Below are 17,778 nucleotides of genomic sequence, written 5' to 3'. Positions count from 1 at the left end.
TAATACTAATGCTCTATTTTGTGGTAGTGTGGTCGAGCAGTAGGCTTATCCAAGGAGTAGTGTTAAGCATTTGTTGTACATACACATAGACAATAAATGAGGTACACACACTCAGAGACAAATCCAGCCAATTGGTTTTTATATAGAAAAATATCTTTTCTTAGTTTATTTTAAGAACCACAGGTTCAAATTCTACATGTAATATCTCATTCGAAAGGTATTGCAGGTAAGTACTTTAGGAACTTCAAATCATCAAAATTGCATGTATACTTTTCAAGTTATTCACAAATAGCTGTTTTAAAAGTGGACACTTAGTGCAATTTTCACAGTTCCTAGGGGAGGTAAGTATTTGTTAGGTTAACCAGGTAAGTAAGACACTTACAGGGCTTAGTTCTTGGTCCAAGGTAGCCCACCGTTGGGGGTTCAGAGCAACCCCAAAGTCACCACACCAGCAGCTCAGGGCCGGTCAGGTGCAGAGTTCCAAGTGGTGCCCAAAACACATAGGCTAGAATGGAGAGAAGGGGGTGCCCCGGTTCCGGTCTGCTTGCAGGTAAGTACCCGCGTCTTCGGAGGGCAGACCAGGGGGGTTTTGTAGGGCACCGGGGGGGACACAAGCCCACACAGAAATTTCACCCTCAGCAGCGCGGGGGCGGCCGGGTGCAGTGTAGAAACAAGCGTCGGGTTTGTAATAGAAGTCAATGGGAGATCTCGGGATCTCTTCAGCGCTGCAGGCAGGCAAGGGGGGGGATTCCTCGGGGAAACCTCCACTTGGGCAAGGGAGAGGGACTCCTGGGGGTCACTTCTCCAGTGAAAGTCCGGTCCTTCAGGTCCTGGGGGCTGCGGGTGCAGGGTCTCTCCCAGGCGTCGGGACTTTAGGTTCAAAGAGTCGCGGTCAGGGGAAGCCTCGGGATTCCCTCTGCAGGCGGCGCTGTGGGGGCTCAGGGGGGACAGGTTTTGGTACTCACAGTCGTAGAGTAGTCCGGGGGTCCTCCCTGAGGTGTTGGATCGCCACCAGCCGAGTCGGGGTCGCCGGGTGCAGTGTTGCAAGTCTCACGCTTCTTGCGGGGAGCTTGCAGGGTTCTTTAAAGTTGCTGGAAACAAAGTTGCAGCTTTTCTTGGAGCAGGTCCGCTGTCCTCAGGAGTTTCTTGTCTTTTCGAAGCAGGGGCAGTCCTCAGAGGATGTCGAGGTCGCTGGTCCCTTTGGAAGGCGTCGCTGGAGCAGGATCTTTGGAAGGCAGGAGACAGGCCGGTGAGTTTCTGGAGCCAAGGCAGTTGTCGTCTTCTGGTCTTCCTCTGCAGGGGTTTTCAGCTAGGCAGTCCTTCTTCTTGTAGTTGCAGGAATCTAATTTTCTAGGGTTCAGGGTAGCCCTTAAATACTAAATTTAAGGGCGTGTTTAGGTCTGGGGGGTTAGTAGCCAATGGCTACTAGCCCTGAGGGTGGGTACACCCTCTCTGTGCCTCCTCCCAAGGGGAGGGGGTCACAATCCTAACCCTATTGGGGGAATCCTCCATCTGCAAGATGGAGGATTTCTAAAAGTTAGAGTCACCTCAGCTCAGGACACCTTAGGGGCTGTCCTGACTGGCCAGGGACTCCTCCTTGTTTTTCTCATTATCTTCTCCGGCCTTGCCGCCAAAAGTGGGGGCCTGGCCGGAGGGGGCGGGCAACTCCACTAGCTGGAGTGTCCTGCTGGGTTGGCACAAAGGAGGGGAGCCTTTGAGGCTCACCGCCAGGTGTGACAATTCCTGCCTGGGGGAGGTGTTAGCATCTCCACCCAGTGCAGGCTTTGTTACTGGCCTCAGAGTGACAAAGGCACTCTCCCCATGGGGCCAGCAACATGTCTCGGTTTGTGGCAGGCTGCTAGAACTAGTCAGCCTACACAGACAGTCGGTTAAGTTTCAGGGGGCACCTCTAAGGTGCCCTCTGTGGTGTATTTTACAATAAAATGTACACTGGCATCAGTGCGCATTTATTGTGCTGAGAAGTTTGATACCAAACTTCCCAGTTTTCAGTGTAGCCATTATGGTGCTGTGGAGTTCGTGCTTGACAGACTCCCAGACCATATACTCTTATGGCTACCCTGCACTTACAATGTCTAAGGTTTTGTTTAGACACTGTAGGGGTACCATGCTCATGCACTGGTACCCTCACCTATGGTATAGTGCACCCTGCCTTAGGGCTGTAAGGCCTGCTAGAGGGGTGGCTTACCTATACTGCATAGGCAGTGAGAGGCTGGCATGGCACCCTGAGGGGAGTGCCATGTCGACTTACTCGTTTTGTCCTCACTAGCACACACAAGCTGGCAAGCAGTGTGTCTGTGCTGAGTGAGAGGTCTCCAGGGTGGCATAAGACATGCTGCAGCCCTTAGAGACCTTCCTTGGCATCAGGGCCCTTGGTACTAGAAGTACCAGTTACAAGGGACTTATCTGGATGCCAGGGTCTGCCAATTGTGGATACAAAAGTACAGGTTAGGGAAAGAACACTGGTGCTGGGGCCTGGTTAGCAGGCCTCAGCACACTTTCAATTGTAAACATAGCATCAGCAAAGGCAAAAAGTCAGGGGGCAACCATGCCAAGGAGGCATTTCCTTACACAACCCCCCCCCCAAACGAAAGAGGATGAGACTAACCTTTCCCAAGAGAGTCTTCATTTTCTAAGTGGAAGAACCTGGAAAGGCCATCTGCATTGGCATGGGCAGTCCCAGGTCTGTGTTCCACTATAAAGTCCATTCCCTGTAGGGAGATGGACCACCTCAACAGTTTAGGATTTTCACCTTTCATTTGCATCAGCCATTTGAGAGGTCTGTGGTCGGTTTGAACTAGGAAGTGAGTCCCAAAGAGGTATGGTCTCAGCTTCTTCAGGGACCAAACCACAGCAAAGGCCTCCCTCTCAATGGCACTCCAACGCTGCTCCCTGGGGAGTAACCTCCTGCTAATGAAAGCAACAGGCTGGTCAAGGCCATCATCATTTGTTTGGGACAAAACTGCCCCTATCCCATGTTCAGAGGCATCAGTCTGCACAATGAACTGCTTAGAATAATCTGGAGCTTTTAGAACTGGTGCTGAGCACATTGCCTGTTTCAGGGTGTCAAAGGCCTGTTGGCATTCTACAGTCCAGTTCACTTTCTTGGGCATTTTCTTGGAGGTGAGTTCAGTGAGGGCTGTCACAATGGATCCATATCCCTTCACAAACCTCCTGTAATACCCAGTCAAGCCAAGGAATGCCCTGACTTGAGTCTGGGTTTTTGGAGCTACCCAGTCCAGAATAGTCTGGATCTTGGGTTGGAGTGGCTGAACTTGGCCTCCACCTACAAGGTGGCCCAAGTAAACCACAGTTCCCTGCCCTATCTGGCATTTGGATGCCTTGATAGAGAGGCCTGCAGATTGCAGAGCCTTCAAAACCTTCCTCAGGTGGACCAGGTGATCCTGCCAGGTGGAGCTAAAGACAGCAATATCATCAAGATAAGCTGTGCTAAAGGACTCCAAGCCAGCAAGGACTTGATTCACCAACCTTTGGAAGGTGGCAGGGGCATTCTTTAAACCAAAGGGCATAACAGTAAACTGATAATGCCCATCAGGTGTGGAGAATGCTGTCTTTTCTTTTGCTCCAGGTGCCATTTTTATTTGCCAGTACCCTGCTGTCAAGTCAAAGGTACTTAGAAATTTGGCAGCACCTAATTTATCAATGAGCTCATCAGCTCTTGGAATTGGATGGGCATCTGTCTTGGTGACAGAATTGAGCCCTCTGTAGTCCACACAAAACCTCATCTCTTTCTTTCCATCTTTGGTGTGAGGTTTGGGGACTAAGACCACTGGGCTAGCCCAGGGGCTGTCAGAGCGCTCAATCACTCCCAATTCCAGCATCTTGTGGACTTCCACCTTGATGCTTTCCTTAACATGGTCAGACTGTCTGAAGATTTTGTTCTTGACAGGCATGCTGTCTCCTGTGTCCACATCATGGGTACACAGGTGTGTCTGACCAGGGGTTAGGGAGAAAAGCTCAGGAAACTGTTGTAGGACTCTCCTACAATCAGCCTGCTGTTGGCCAGAGAGGGTGTCTGAGTAGATCACTCCATCTACTGTGCCATCTTTTGGGTCTGATGACAGAAGATCAGGGAGAGGTTCACTCTCTGCCTCCTGATCCTCATCTGTTACCATCAACAGATTCACATCAGCCCTGTCATGGAAGAGCTTAAGGCGGTTCACATGGATCACCCTCTTGGGGCTCCTGCTTGTGCCCAGGTCCACCAGGTAGGTGACCTGACTCTTCCTTTCTAGTACTGGGTAAGGGCCACTCCATTTGTCCTGGAGTGCCCTGGGAGCCACAGGCTCCAGAACCCAGACTTTCTGCCCTGGTTGGAACTCAACCAGTGCAGCCTTTTGGTCATACCAAAACTTCTGGAGTTGTTGGCTGGCCTCAAGGTTTTTGGTTGCCTTTTCCATGTACTCTGCCATTCTAGAGCGAAGGCCAAGTACATAGTCCACTATGTCCTGTTTAGGCTCATGGAGAGGTCTCTCCCAGCCTTCTTTAACAAGGGCAAGTGGTCCCCTTACAGGATGACCAAACAGAAGTTCAAAGAGTGAGAACCCTACTCCCTTCTGTGGTACCTCCCTGTAAGCGAAAAGCAGACATGGCAGGAGGACATCCCATCTCCTTTTGAGTTTTTCTGGGAGCCCCATGATCATGCCCTTTAATGTCTTGTTGAATCTCTCAACTAAGCCATTAGTTTGTGGATGGTAAGGTGTAGTGAATTTATAAGTCACTCCACACTCATTCCACATGTGCTTTAGATATGCTGACATGAAGTTGGTACCTCTGTCAGACACCACCTCCTTAGGGAAACCCACTCTGGTAAAGATACCAATGAGGGCCTTGGCTACTGCAGGGGCAGTAGTCGACCTAAGGGGAATAGCTTCAGGATACCTGGTAGCATGATCCACTACTACCAGGATATACATATTTCCTGAGGCTGTGGGAGGTTCTAGTGGACCAACTATGTCCACACCCACTCTTTCAAAGGGCACCCCCACCACTGGAAGTGGAATGAGGGGGGCCTTTGGATGCCCACCTGTCTTACCACTGGCTTGACAGGTGGGGCAGGAGAGGCAAAACTCCTTAACCATGTTGGACATATTGGGCCAGTAGAAGTGGTTGACTAACCTCTCCCACGTCTTGGTTTGTCCCAAATGTCCAGCAAGGGGAATGTCATGGGCCAATGTTAGGATGAACTTCCTGAACAGCTGAGGCACTACCACTCTCCTAGTGGCACCAGGTTTGGGGTCTCTGGCCTCAGTGTACAGGAGTCCATCTTCCCAATAGACCCTATGTGTTCCATTTTTCTTGCCTTTGGACTCTTCAGCAGCTTGCTGCCTAAGGCCTTCAAGAGAGGGACAGGTTTCTTGTCCCTTACACAGCTCCTCCCTTGAGGGTCCCCCTGGGCCTAAGAGCTCAACCTGGTAAGGTTCAAGCTCCAAAGGCTCAGTTCCCTCAGAGGGCAGAACTTCTTCCTGAGAAGAGAGGTTCCCTTTCCTTTGCTGTGTTGCAGTTGGTTTCCCAACTGACTTTCCTGTTCTCTTGGTAGGCTGGGCCATTTTTCCAGACTCCAGCTCTACTTTTTCACCCTGTGCCTTGCATTGTGCTCTTGTTTTCACACACACCAGTTCAGGGATACCCAGCATTGCTGCATGGGTTTTTAGTTCCACCTCAGCCCATGCTGAGGACTCCAGGTCATTTCCAAGCAGACAGTCCACTGGGATATTTGAGGAGACCACCACCTGTTTCAGGCCATTGACCCCTCCCCATTCTAAAGTAACCATTGCCATGGGATGTACTTTTCTCTGATTGTCAGCGTTGGTGACTGTGTAAGTTTTTCCAGTCAGGTATTGGCCAGGGGAAACCAGTTTCTCTGTCACCATGGTGACACTGGCACCTGTATCCCTCAGGCCCTCTATTCTAGTCCCATTAATCAAGAGTTGCTGTCTGTATTTTTACATGTTAGGCGGCCAGACAGCTAGTGTGGCTAAATCCACCCCACCCTCAGAAACTAGAGTAGCCTCAGTGTGGACCCTGATTTGCTCTGGGCACACTGTTGATCCCACTTGGAGACTAGCCATACCAGTGTTACCTGGATGGGAGTTTGGAGTGGAACCTTTCTTGGGACAGGCCTTGTCTCCAGTTTGGTGTCCATGCTGTTTACAGCTATGACACCAGGCCTTTTTGGGATCAAAGTTTTTACCCTTGTACCCATTGTTTTGTGAAGAGGCTCTGGGCCCACCCTCCTGTGCAGGTTTTTGGGGGCCTGTAGAAGACTCTTTACTATTTTTAGTTTTGGTTGTCTCATCACCCTTCCCCTGGGGAGTCTTTGTGACCCCTTTCTTTTGGTCACCCCCTGTTGAAGTCTTGGACACCCTTGTCTTGACCCAATGGTCCGCCTTCTTTCCCAATTCTTGGGGAGAAATTGGTCCTAGGTCTACCAGATGCTGATGCAGTTTATCATTGAAACAATTACTCAATAGGTGTTCTTTCACAAATAAATTGTACAGCCCATCATAATTACTTACACCACTGCCTTGAATCCAACCATCTAGTGTTTTCACTGAGTAGTCAACAAAGTCAACCCAGGTCTGGCTCGAGGATTTTTGAGCCCCCCTGAATCTAATCCTATACTCCTCAGTGGAGAATCCAAAGCCCTCAATCAGGGTACCCTTCATGAGGTCATAAGATTCTGCATCTTGTCCAGAGAGTGTGAGGAGTCTATCCCTACACTTTCCTGTGAACATTTCCCAAAGGAGAGCACCCCAGTGAGATCTGTTCACTTTTCTGGTTACACAAGCCCTCTCAAAAGCTGTGAACCATTTGGTGATGTCATCACCATCTTCATATTTAGTTACAATCCCTTTAGGGATTTTCAACATGTCAGGAGAATCTCTGACCCTATTTATGTTGCTGCCACCATTGATGGGTCCTAGGCCCATCTCTTGTCTTTCCCTCTCTATGGCTAGGATCTGTCTTTCCAAAGCCAATCTTTTGGCCATCCTGGCTAACTGGATGTCCTCTTCACTGGGGCTATCCTCAGTGATTTCAGAGGTGTTGGTCTCTCCTGTGAGGGAACCAGCATCTCTGACTATTATTTTTGGAGTCAGGGTTTGAGGGACCCTGTTCTCCCTAGATAGGACTGGTAGGGGGGAATTGTCCTCCAAGTCACTATCCTCTTCCTCTGAGTTGCCACCCTCAGAGGGGTTGGCCTTTTCAAACTCTGCCAAAAGCTCCTGGAGCTGTATTTTGGTAGGTTTGGGGCCCATTGTTATTTTCTTTATTTTACAGAGTGACCTTAGCTCCCTCATCTTAAGATGGAGGTAAGGTGTGGTGTCGAGTTCCACCACAGTCACATCTGTGCTAGACATTTTGCTTCTAAAAGTTGGAATACTTTTTAAGAATCTACAACTGGTTCTAGAATCTAATTCAAACTTTTACAAACTTTTAAACTCTAAAAGAAATGCTAAACAGGATCTAACACAAGGCCCTAGCAGGTCTTTTAAGAATTTAGAAAACTTTTCAAATTGCAAAAATGAATTTCTAATGACAATTTTGGAATTTGTCGTGTGATCAGGTATTGGCTGAGTAGTCCAGCAAATGCAAAGTCTTGTACCCCACCGCTGATCCACCAATGTAGGAAGTTGGCTCTGTATGTGCTATTTCAAAGTAAGGAATAGCATGCACAGAGTCCAAGGGTTCCCCTTAGAGGTAAAATAGTGGTAAAAATAGATAATACTAATGCTCTATTTTGTGGTAGTGTGGTCGAGCAGTAGGCTTATCCAAGGAGTAGTGTTAAGCATTTGTTGTACATACACATAGACAATAAATGAGGTACACACACTCAGAGACAAATCCAGCCAATTGGTTTTTATATAGAAAAATATCTTTTCTTAGTTTATTTTAAGAACCACAGGTTCAAATTCTACATGTAATATCTCATTCGAAAGGTATTGCAGGTAAGTACTTTAGGAACTTCAAATCATCAAAATTGCATGTATACTTTTCAAGTTATTCACAAATAGCTGTTTTAAAAGTGGACACTTAGTGCAATTTTCACAGTTCCTAGGGGAGGTAAGTATTTGTTAGGTTAACCAGGTAAGTAAGACACTTACAGGGCTTAGTTCTTGGTCCAAGGTAGCCCACCGTTGGGGGTTCAGAGCAACCCCAAAGTCACCACACCAGCAGCTCAGGGCCGGTCAGGTGCAGAGTTCCAAGTGGTGCCCAAAACACATAGGCTAGAATGGAGAGAAGGGGGTGCCCCGGTTCCGGTCTGCTTGCAGGTAAGTACCCGCGTCTTCGGAGGGCAGACCAGGGGGGTTTTGTAGGGCACCGGGGGGGACACAAGCCCACACAGAAATTTCACCCTCAGCAGGGCGGGGGCGGCCGGGTGCAGTGTAGAAACAAGCGTCGGGTTTGTAATAGAAGTCAATGGGAGATCTCGGGATCTCTTCAGCGCTGCAGGCAGGCAAGGGGGGGGATTCCTCGGGGAAACCTCCACTTGGGCAAGGGAGAGGGACTCCTGGGGGTCACTTCTCCAGTGAAAGTCCGGTCCTTCAGGTCCTGGGGGCTGCGGGTGCAGGGTCTCTCCCAGGCGTCGGGACTTTAGGTTCAAAGAGTCGCGGTCAGGGGAAGCCTCGGGATTCCCTCTGCAGGCGGCGCTGTGGGGGCTCAGGGGGGACAGGTTTTGGTACTCACAGTCGTAGAGTAGTCCGGGGGTCCTCCCTGAGGTGTTGGATCGCCACCAGCCGAGTCGGGGTCGCCGGGTGCAGTGTTGCAAGTCTCACGCTTCTTGCGGGGAGCTTGCAGGGTTCTTTAAAGTTGCTGGAAACAAAGTTGCAGCTTTTCTTGGAGCAGGTCCGCTGTCCTCAGGAGTTTCTTGTCTTTTCGAAGCAGGGGCAGTCCTCAGAGGATGTCGAGGTCGCTGGTCCCTTTGGAAGGCGTCGCTGGAGCAGGATCTTTGGAAGGCAGGAGACAGGCCGGTGAGTTTCTGGAGCCAAGGCAGTTGTCGTCTTCTGGTCTTCCTCTGCAGGGGTTTTCAGCTAGGCAGTCCTTCTTCTTGTAGTTGCAGGAATCTAATTTTCTAGGGTTCAGGGTAGCCCTTAAATACTAAATTTAAGGGCGTGTTTAGGTCTGGGGGGTTAGTAGCCAATGGCTACTAGCCCTGAGGGTGGGTACACCCTCTCTGTGCCTCCTCCCAAGGGGAGGGGGTCACAATCCTAACCCTATTGGGGGAATCCTCCATCTGCAAGATGGAGGATTTCTAAAAGTTAGAGTCACCTCAGCTCAGGACACCTTAGGGGCTGTCCTGACTGGCCAGGGACTCCTCCTTGTTTTTCTCATTATCTTCTCCGGCCTTGCCGCCAAAAGTGGGGGCCTGGCCGGAGGGGGCGGGCAACTCCACTAGCTGGAGTGTCCTGCTGGGTTGGCACAAAGGAGGGGAGCCTTTGAGGCTCACCGCCAGGTGTGACAATTCCTGCCTGGGGGAGGTGTTAGCATCTCCACCCAGTGCAGGCTTTGTTACTGGCCTCAGAGTGACAAAGGCACTCTCCCCATGGGGCCAGCAACATGTCTCGGTTTGTGGCAGGCTGCTAGAACTAGTCAGCCTACACAGACAGTCGGTTAAGTTTCAGGGGGCACCTCTAAGGTGCCCTCTGTGGTGTATTTTACAATAAAATGTACACTGGCATCAGTGCGCATTTATTGTGCTGAGAAGTTTGATACCAAACTTCCCAGTTTTCAGTGTAGCCATTATGGTGCTGTGGAGTTCGTGCTTGACAGACTCCCAGACCATATACTCTTATGGCTACCCTGCACTTACAATGTCTAAGGTTTTGTTTAGACACTGTAGGGGTACCATGCTCATGCACTGGTACCCTCACCTATGGTATAGTGCACCCTGCCTTAGGGCTGTAAGGCCTGCTAGAGGGGTGGCTTACCTATACTGCATAGGCAGTGAGAGGCTGGCATGGCACCCTGAGGGGAGTGCCATGTCGACTTACTCGTTTTGTCCTCACTAGCACACACAAGCTGGCAAGCAGTGTGTCTGTGCTGAGTGAGAGGTCTCCAGGGTGGCATAAGACATGCTGCAGCCCTTAGAGACCTTCCTTGGCATCAGGGCCCTTGGTACTAGAAGTACCAGTTACAAGGGACTTATCTGGATGCCAGGGTCTGCCAATTGTGGATACAAAAGTACAGGTTAGGGAAAGAACACTGGTGCTGGGGCCTGGTTAGCAGGCCTCAGCACACTTTCAATTGTAAACATAGCATCAGCAAAGGCAAAAAGTCAGGGGGCAACCATGCCAAGGAGGCATTTCCTTACAAGTTATTAATATGTATCGAATGGAGTCGGCATGTTATGTTTTTAAAGATGATCTTCACACTGTATAGCATTTTATAACAATAACCAAGTTCTGTGATTTAAGTCTACTCTAATCTAAGAGAATATCAGGTAATGGATTGAAGATAGATGTGGCAGAGGATATGGCTTTTTATGATGAAGTGCAATTTTAATTTTGCCGTCACTTTAATTATTTTCAACTATTGTGTATAGCAAAGGTTTTAAATAATCATGCAGATAAAGATCATTCATTCATTCATACTACCCTGCCTCCTCTTCCACCTACGTCAAATCTTATTGCGGAGGACCATTTGTCCATTTTGCTGCAGGAATTCCAGGCTTTTTGGCCAAAGGAGGCCTCCCTTTTACCATCCTGGATGCTGTGCACTTCTGAGCCTTCCTTCCTGAACAATGAGCACCGAACATTCGGACTGTGGTCCTAATTTCTTTTTTTTTTTGAGCCTCTGTCCTGGGTCTCAGTGAGGATAGCTCTGAGATTTGGCTTCCTGCATCCTGTTAGTTTATCATGTCAGGTGTGCAGCCTTAAAATTGAATCTCAGTGGGCCCAGCACAAAGGGAAGACTGTCATATTCCTTTCACGAGGGACATGCAATCGAATTGCAATCGTGGCTGCTCAACTGCAAGTGGACCAGTGCCAAATCCGTGTCCCTACCCCACCCAGAGCTGATGGTGGTGACAGATGCTGGGTTGGGTAAGTCATTCAGGAGATGTGGTGATCAGAGGACTCAGGTCTTCAGCAGAGTTCCACCTCAACATTAACCTGCTGAATTTATGGATGTTTTGCTTGACAATGAAAGCCTTCCTACTGTCCATTAAGGAGAGGCTGGTTCTGGGCTCATGGACAACACCACCATGTGTTGTTGCAGCAAGTAGGGCATAGTTATGGTTATGAGAAAAAAAAATTGCAGTTCCTCCTAAAAGTAATATTGCACTGTCATCTCAACCAGGCCATGAACTTACCCAAATTCTTCTAGTTGCCTAAATCAGAAGTGGAAAGTGCCATGTATACATTGGGTGTCAGAAAGGCAGTTTTGCAGCGTGAATCTTTTTTCGATTTACATGCTGTGCATAAGAAATCATTTTGTTTTGCAGCATTAATCTTTTCTGGATTCACATGCTATGCGCCGATTTCATAGATTTTTTTTTTTTTTTCTTTTTTTTAAAATCCTTGTGGAGGTTGGGTTGGAGATGAGTTTGTTTGTAAATAAATGTTCTGTTACTCTGTCCCCCTTGCACTTCTGTTTGCATTTGTATATCTGTTGTTGTGCTTTATGATCATGTGCATTAATGACCAAGCAGCTGCCGTGCAAATGTTATCCAATGGTATATTTGCCAGAAAGCACTTACTTACATGTGGAGTGAGCTCTGGTTTTGATATGCAGTTGAATGCCCGTTGCTATGTGACAAATTTGGATTGTTTGTATGATTCTTCTTTTCCATATAGTACATTAGCGCTCTTCTGGCGTCTAACGTATGTAGTGCCCTTTCAGCTTTTGAATCTTAGACTCCTGGAAGAAGCTTGGTATTTGGATTGTTTCGGTTATGTGACAATGTGAGATGACTTATGGTAGGAAGTGCTAGTCTGTCTTTTTGACTGTTCTGTTGTCCAAATGCATGTATGGCTCCTGGATTGTGGGCGCCTGCAGCTCACTCTTCGAACAGATGTTATTGCGATAAGGAAAGCAGCCTTCAGTGTGATCAGTTGTAAAGAGGCCTTGTGAAGTGGCTCAAAAGGTTTCCTCATTGGTTGTTAGCATTACATTCAAGTTCCATATTGGTGCTGACACACTTCTTGGTGGAGCTATTCATTTTGTCTCCCTCCAGGAATATTTTGATTACAGGAGTTTTGAAGAAACCCTTTCCTATGTGACCTCTAGTACAGGCCCCTGTTGCTGCCAGATGTGCTTTCAATTATGTATGTGTTAGTCTGTGGTCTGGTAGATGTGTGAGGTATCATAGGACTGTAGCGTCCAATTGCAGTTGATCAGCCACCGCTTCAGATTTTTCAAGGTGTAAAACTACTTCTACAGGTTGACCATTTTGTTTTGTGCTCTCTACAGAAAACCAAGCCAATCAGGTGAGAACCCATTTTCCCATTCTTTTTGCCTGACAACCAAGGGTTCCCCAATGACAAATGGTAGTGACTCTAGATGGATAGTCCAGATATTGCAGACACTGTACCTGGCAACTGGAGTAACACTGAGAGTAAAACCAAGGTCACACACTCCTAGAAAAAAAATGAAACACTGGCCTTCATTCTTGACATGCCCATGAACTAATGCATGGTGTTTACATGGTCTTCTGTGCACACTGCCACAAAACGTTATTACTTGTACATTCAAGCTAACAAGGAAGCTAAAAGGGGGAACAAGATGTACTGAACGCTCCTTTGCAAATAAAAAGTCTTAATCCAGCCTCCCAAGGGAAAAGTGAAATTATTACATAACTGTAGAAGCACTTTTGCAGCTTGCAGACTTAAGGATACGCATGCAATTCTCCGACCTACCCAGAATGAGATGGACTTGCAAATCAATGAGTTAGAAATGTTTATAGGATGAGAAGAAGCTTCTTCGATAAGACCCCACTCCCCCAAAATATTCATGGTAGTTTTTATTACCTCCGTCACTGCTTTTTGCTTAATTAGCACCTCCTATTTATGAATTTTCTTTATTGACTATCATCAAACCAAATCAAACTGGATTTTGTTTTTAAATTTATAAATGCAAACTTTGCAACCTCTATAAATCTGAACATTCGCCTGCTTCTGATTTCCAACTATCTTTATTTTATCTACCTGTGGGGGCGCATACACTAGAGCTCGCTCTTGGTGCTGAAGAACTGCATTGTGTACTGCTGTTTGGCAAATGCATAGGCACTTGAACCAAATCAGTTTTTCCCAGGAAGCCGGTGGAGGTTGCTGAGGCACAGTGACTAGTGCACTTTTTACACACGATAATTGGCCATTCCAACATACAAGGAGTCCCCATAGTGCAGATACAAAGTGTTTGCAGCTGAACAACTGTCTTTTAGCAGTCTGTTGGTAAAAAGGCTGATGCTTCTTTTAAATTCTTTAAAACAATGTATGGTTTATGTCTTCTCTCCCACAATAAAACCAAGATTTCTCGCTTCGGGAACTGAAAAGAGGCAGATCACAAATTGAGGCCCGCCACACTACCTCAATCCAAAGAGCTGTAATACTGTAAAACATCAGCCATCCTGTTTTACCTGCATTTAACAGTTTTTCTTTTTCCTATACCCAGCCAGAATGCATGCTTGACACTGTTTTATAGCTATTTTAGCCATCTTTTAGACACGTTATTGTGGCAAACTAGGCCTGACGTTCCCCTCTTTAGCCCAGTTACATTTTATTCAGCATTCCTTTATTTTTCTAGCATTAGCCACATCTGTGGTGGTATTTTATTATTTTATCAAGTTGTTCTTTTGCCTAGGAAAGTATCGCTTTCTTAGCTCTATATTCATTTCATTTGTGCTTTCCTCAAGGCTGCACTCAGATAGGGATGCCGGCAAAAGTGGTAAGCTGTGTCTCTGACTTTCACAGAAACATACACATCCTTACGTGGGGACATTTTTCCTAAAACATCAATTTTTATTATAAAACACTTCTTTGTCCCATGCATGTTAGAGGGACATTCCAGCCAGATGACCACAACTGCATGCTGATTGCTGAACGTCTTTGCTAGAGCTGCTTGCTTAGACTGCCGAATCCATGGCCTATATGGAGACGGTGTCGTTCTAGACAACAGGCTTCCTTACTCGGGGAATGGGGGATGAGGTCTTCACAGGGGGAAAACTGAAGGGCGGATTAGGGCTTATCGTGCTGTGTTCTAACATAGCTTAGGTAGGAAACAAATATATTGTTTCTAGTGACAGTATGGTGGGACTGTTTTTGTGTTTCACTCTCCTTGTCACCATTTTCCTTTTTGTGTGTTTTATCATCCTAGTTATTGCTATACATGCTATTTTATCTAAAATGCAGTTACTTCAATAAACCTTATTGAACTATACTCTGCTTCTGTTTCTTTGCCTTTGTGAGGTGAGACTAATGTAACTGAGAAAAAGAGATGAGATCTGATCGACCAGGATTCTCCTGAGGAGTCCTTTCTGTCATGCACCCGGTTGCCACAATCATCCCTGCTCTCGGGTGGGGATGAGGCACTGCTAGTTGGCCGTAAAAATCCAGATTAGGCCGACTGGCATCATGTGGTGTGGGAGTGTATTCAGTACCCTGCAATTCAGGTGATCTGCCACCCAAATCTAGTAGTTTTATCAGGATAATGAGAACCTACGCGACAACACCACATTGGTTCCAGGGTAGTGTCTTGATCAACATGTATGTGAAAAATCTGCTTGTTCTCAACATTTCAATGACATTTAAATCTAAAGAAGTGTAAAGTATGAGCCCTCTGGTCCTCCCTGCACATAGCTTCTTTCACTGGATATGAATGGACCTAATTAGCCTGTTTGTGTTCTATCTCAAAAGAATGACTGTAGCAAAGCCCACCACACAGTCTCCCCAACCCACCACCCCACACCCGAAAGTTGGGTGGGAGTCGGTGTCGGAAACGACCAAGGCACCCCAAAATATCAGGATCGCAGACCTAGTCTGACAGCTGGTAATTATTCTAGGATTATGAATGAGAGAAGCGATACAGTTGCTAGAGAATGGTAGATGACTTTTCCTTGCAGCCTTTACTTATATGACCCTTTCAATGTATTGTCTGAGGCTTCTTCTCTTATGGGGCAACTTTTTTTCAGGGAAAAGCCAATCCAGTGATCTTGAAATCCTTAGGTGCGTTTATCATGCTGCTGCTGATGCGTAGTAGGATTCTGTGAGACATTAGCCTTAGGTTGTTCCTAGCATGCCCAGATGCAGAATGTAGTAATGCACAGTCTAGGGATAAAGGGGTACCTACAGTGTAAAGCCATATTTCTTATTTTAAGGGGTTGATTGTACATTAGCACACTAGAGCAGTAATGTAACCTTTCATGCAGAGTGGAGCATCCACATCACACATTAATGTGATTTTGACTCCTATACTCCAGGTGTACAAGAGGAAGACGGAGGCAGCCAAGAAGGAATACCTCAAAGCTCTTGCGGCTTACAAAGCAAATCAAATCTCTCAGGTAAGGACAAATGGTGTTATCTGTTCCACATTTAAGTTTTGAGCTGTTGGAGAATGTGATATGTATGACTGCTTCACTATATTTGATTTCAATACTATCAAAATGTATAAATACACAATAACTTTCACACCATAGTGTTTCCTAATACGTGCCTGACCAAGCATAAGAAGACAGAGTGCTGTAATAGAAATGTAATAGCACAGTAGGTTGGAGTGTATACAAAATATTGTTGCAGAGAATGAAATATAGCAAAGCAAATTGTATTTGGTCCTGCAATTCTGTTTAAATTGTTTGCATTGGTTTTTAAACATTCCTGGTTATGAACTACGTAGATAGCTGAGGAACATTTATGCAAATTAGGTGCAGTGTAGTTAGGATATCCTCAGCTAGTGCTATTAAAGACTGCAGTTTTAGTGTGTCTAAAACAGCATAGCAAATACATTTAGCTTAAAAACTGAAATCGAATCAGAACTCTAATAGATTAAAACATATGCAAAAAGAACACATTTCCTGAAATAAATCCAATGGAATAATTATTCACAGGCTGTAGGAAGTTGGCTCTGTATGCACTATTTCAAAGTAAGGAATAGTATGCACAGAGTCCAAGGGTTCCCCTTAGAGGTAAGATAGTGGCAAAAAGAGATAATACTAATGCTCTATTTTGTGGTAGTGTGGTCGAGCAGTAGGCTTATCAAAGGAGTAGTGTTAAGCATTTGTTGTACATACACACGGGCAATAAATGAGGAACACACACTCAGAAACAATTCCAGGCCAATAGGTTTTTATTATAGAAAAATATATTTTCTTAGTTTATTTTAAGAACCACAGGTTCAAATTCTACATGTAATATCTCATTTGAAAGGTATTGCAGGTAAGTACTTTAGGAACTTTGAATAATTACAGTAGCATATATACTTTTCACATAAAACACAAATAGCTGTTTTAAAAGTGGACACAGTGCAATTTTCACAGTTCCTGGGGGAGGTAAAGTATTGTTAGGTTTTGCAGGTAAGTAAACCACCTACGGAGTTAAGATTGGGGTCCAAGGTAGCCCACCGTTGGGGGTTCAGAGCAACCCCAAAGTTCCCACACCAGCAGCTCAGGGCCGGTCAGGTGCAGAGTTCAAAGTGATGCCCAAAACGCATAGGCTTCAATGGAGTGAAGGGGGTGCCCCGGGTTCCAGTCTGCCAGCAGGTAAGTACCCGCGTCTTCGGAGGGCAGACCAGGGGGGTTTTGTAGGGCACCGGGGGGGACACAAGTCAGCACAAAAAGTACACCCTCAGCAGCACGGGGGCGGCCGGGTGCAGTGTGCAAACACGCGTCGGGTTTTCAATAGGTTTCAATGGGAGACCAAGGGGTCTCTTCAGCAATGCAGGCAAGGGGGGGCTCCTCGGGGTAGCCACCACCTGGGCAAGGGAGAGGGCCTCCTGGGGGTCACTCCTGCACTGGAGTTCCGATCCTTCAGGTGCTGGGGGCTGCGGGTGCAGGGTCTTTTCCAGCCGTCGGGTTTTTAGAGTCAGGCAGTCGCGGTCAGGGGGAGCCTCGGGATTCCCTCTGCAGGCGTCGCTGTGGGGGCTCAGGGGGGACAACTTTGGTTACTCACAGTCTTGGAGTCGCCGGAGGGTCCTCCCTGTAGCGTTGTTTCTCCACCAGTCGAGTCGGGGTCGCTGGGTGCAGTGTTGCAAGTCTCACGCTTCTTGCGGGGATTGCAGGGGTCTTTAAATCTGCTCCTCTGAAACAAAGTTGCAGTCTTTGTGGAACAGGGCCACTGTCCTCGGGAGTTTCTAGTCTTTCTTGAAGCAGGGCAGTCCTCTGAGGATTCAGAGGTCGCTGGTCCTGGGGAAAGCGTCGCTGGAGCAGGTTTCTTTAGAAGGCAGGAGACAGGCCGGTAGGACTGGGGCCAAAGCAGTTGGTGTCTTCTTTCTTCTTCTGCAAGGGTTTTCAGCTCAGCAGTCCTCCTCTTCTTGTAAGTTGCAGGAATCTAGATCTTTAGGTTCAGGGAAGCCCTTAAATACTAAATTTAAGGGCGTGTTTAGGTCTGGGGGGTTAGTAGCCAATGGCTACTAGCCCTGAGGGTGGGTACACCCTCTTTGTGCCTCCTCGCAAGGGGAGGGGGGTCACAATCCTTTCCCTATTGGGGGAATCCTCCATCTGCAAGATGGAGGATTTCTAAAAGTTAGTCACTTCAGCTCAGGACACCTTAGGGGCTGTCCTGACTGGCCAGTGACTCCTCCTTGTTATTC

At 47.1% G+C, this 17,778-nt stretch overlaps 1 protein-coding gene across 2 annotated transcripts in view; it reads left to right on the top strand.

Moving 5' to 3' along the window:
• Positions 1 to 17,778, top strand: part of TOX4 (TOX high mobility group box family member 4) — a 315,932-nt gene that overhangs the window by 209,059 nt on the left and 89,095 nt on the right. For both annotated transcript variants that reach the window (XM_069238267.1, XM_069238266.1), the window contains exon 6: positions 15,455 to 15,535. In XM_069238267.1, the coding sequence (XP_069094368.1) occupies positions 15,455 to 15,535 (81 nt within the window). The remainder of the gene's footprint in view (positions 1 to 15,454; positions 15,536 to 17,778) is intronic.

This window comes from Pleurodeles waltl, chromosome 6 (assembly GCF_031143425.1).
Source record: "Pleurodeles waltl isolate 20211129_DDA chromosome 6, aPleWal1.hap1.20221129, whole genome shotgun sequence".
Lineage (NCBI taxonomy): Eukaryota > Metazoa > Chordata > Amphibia > Caudata > Salamandridae > Pleurodeles > Pleurodeles waltl.
This window is presented reverse-complemented; position numbering and strand designations above follow the sequence as displayed.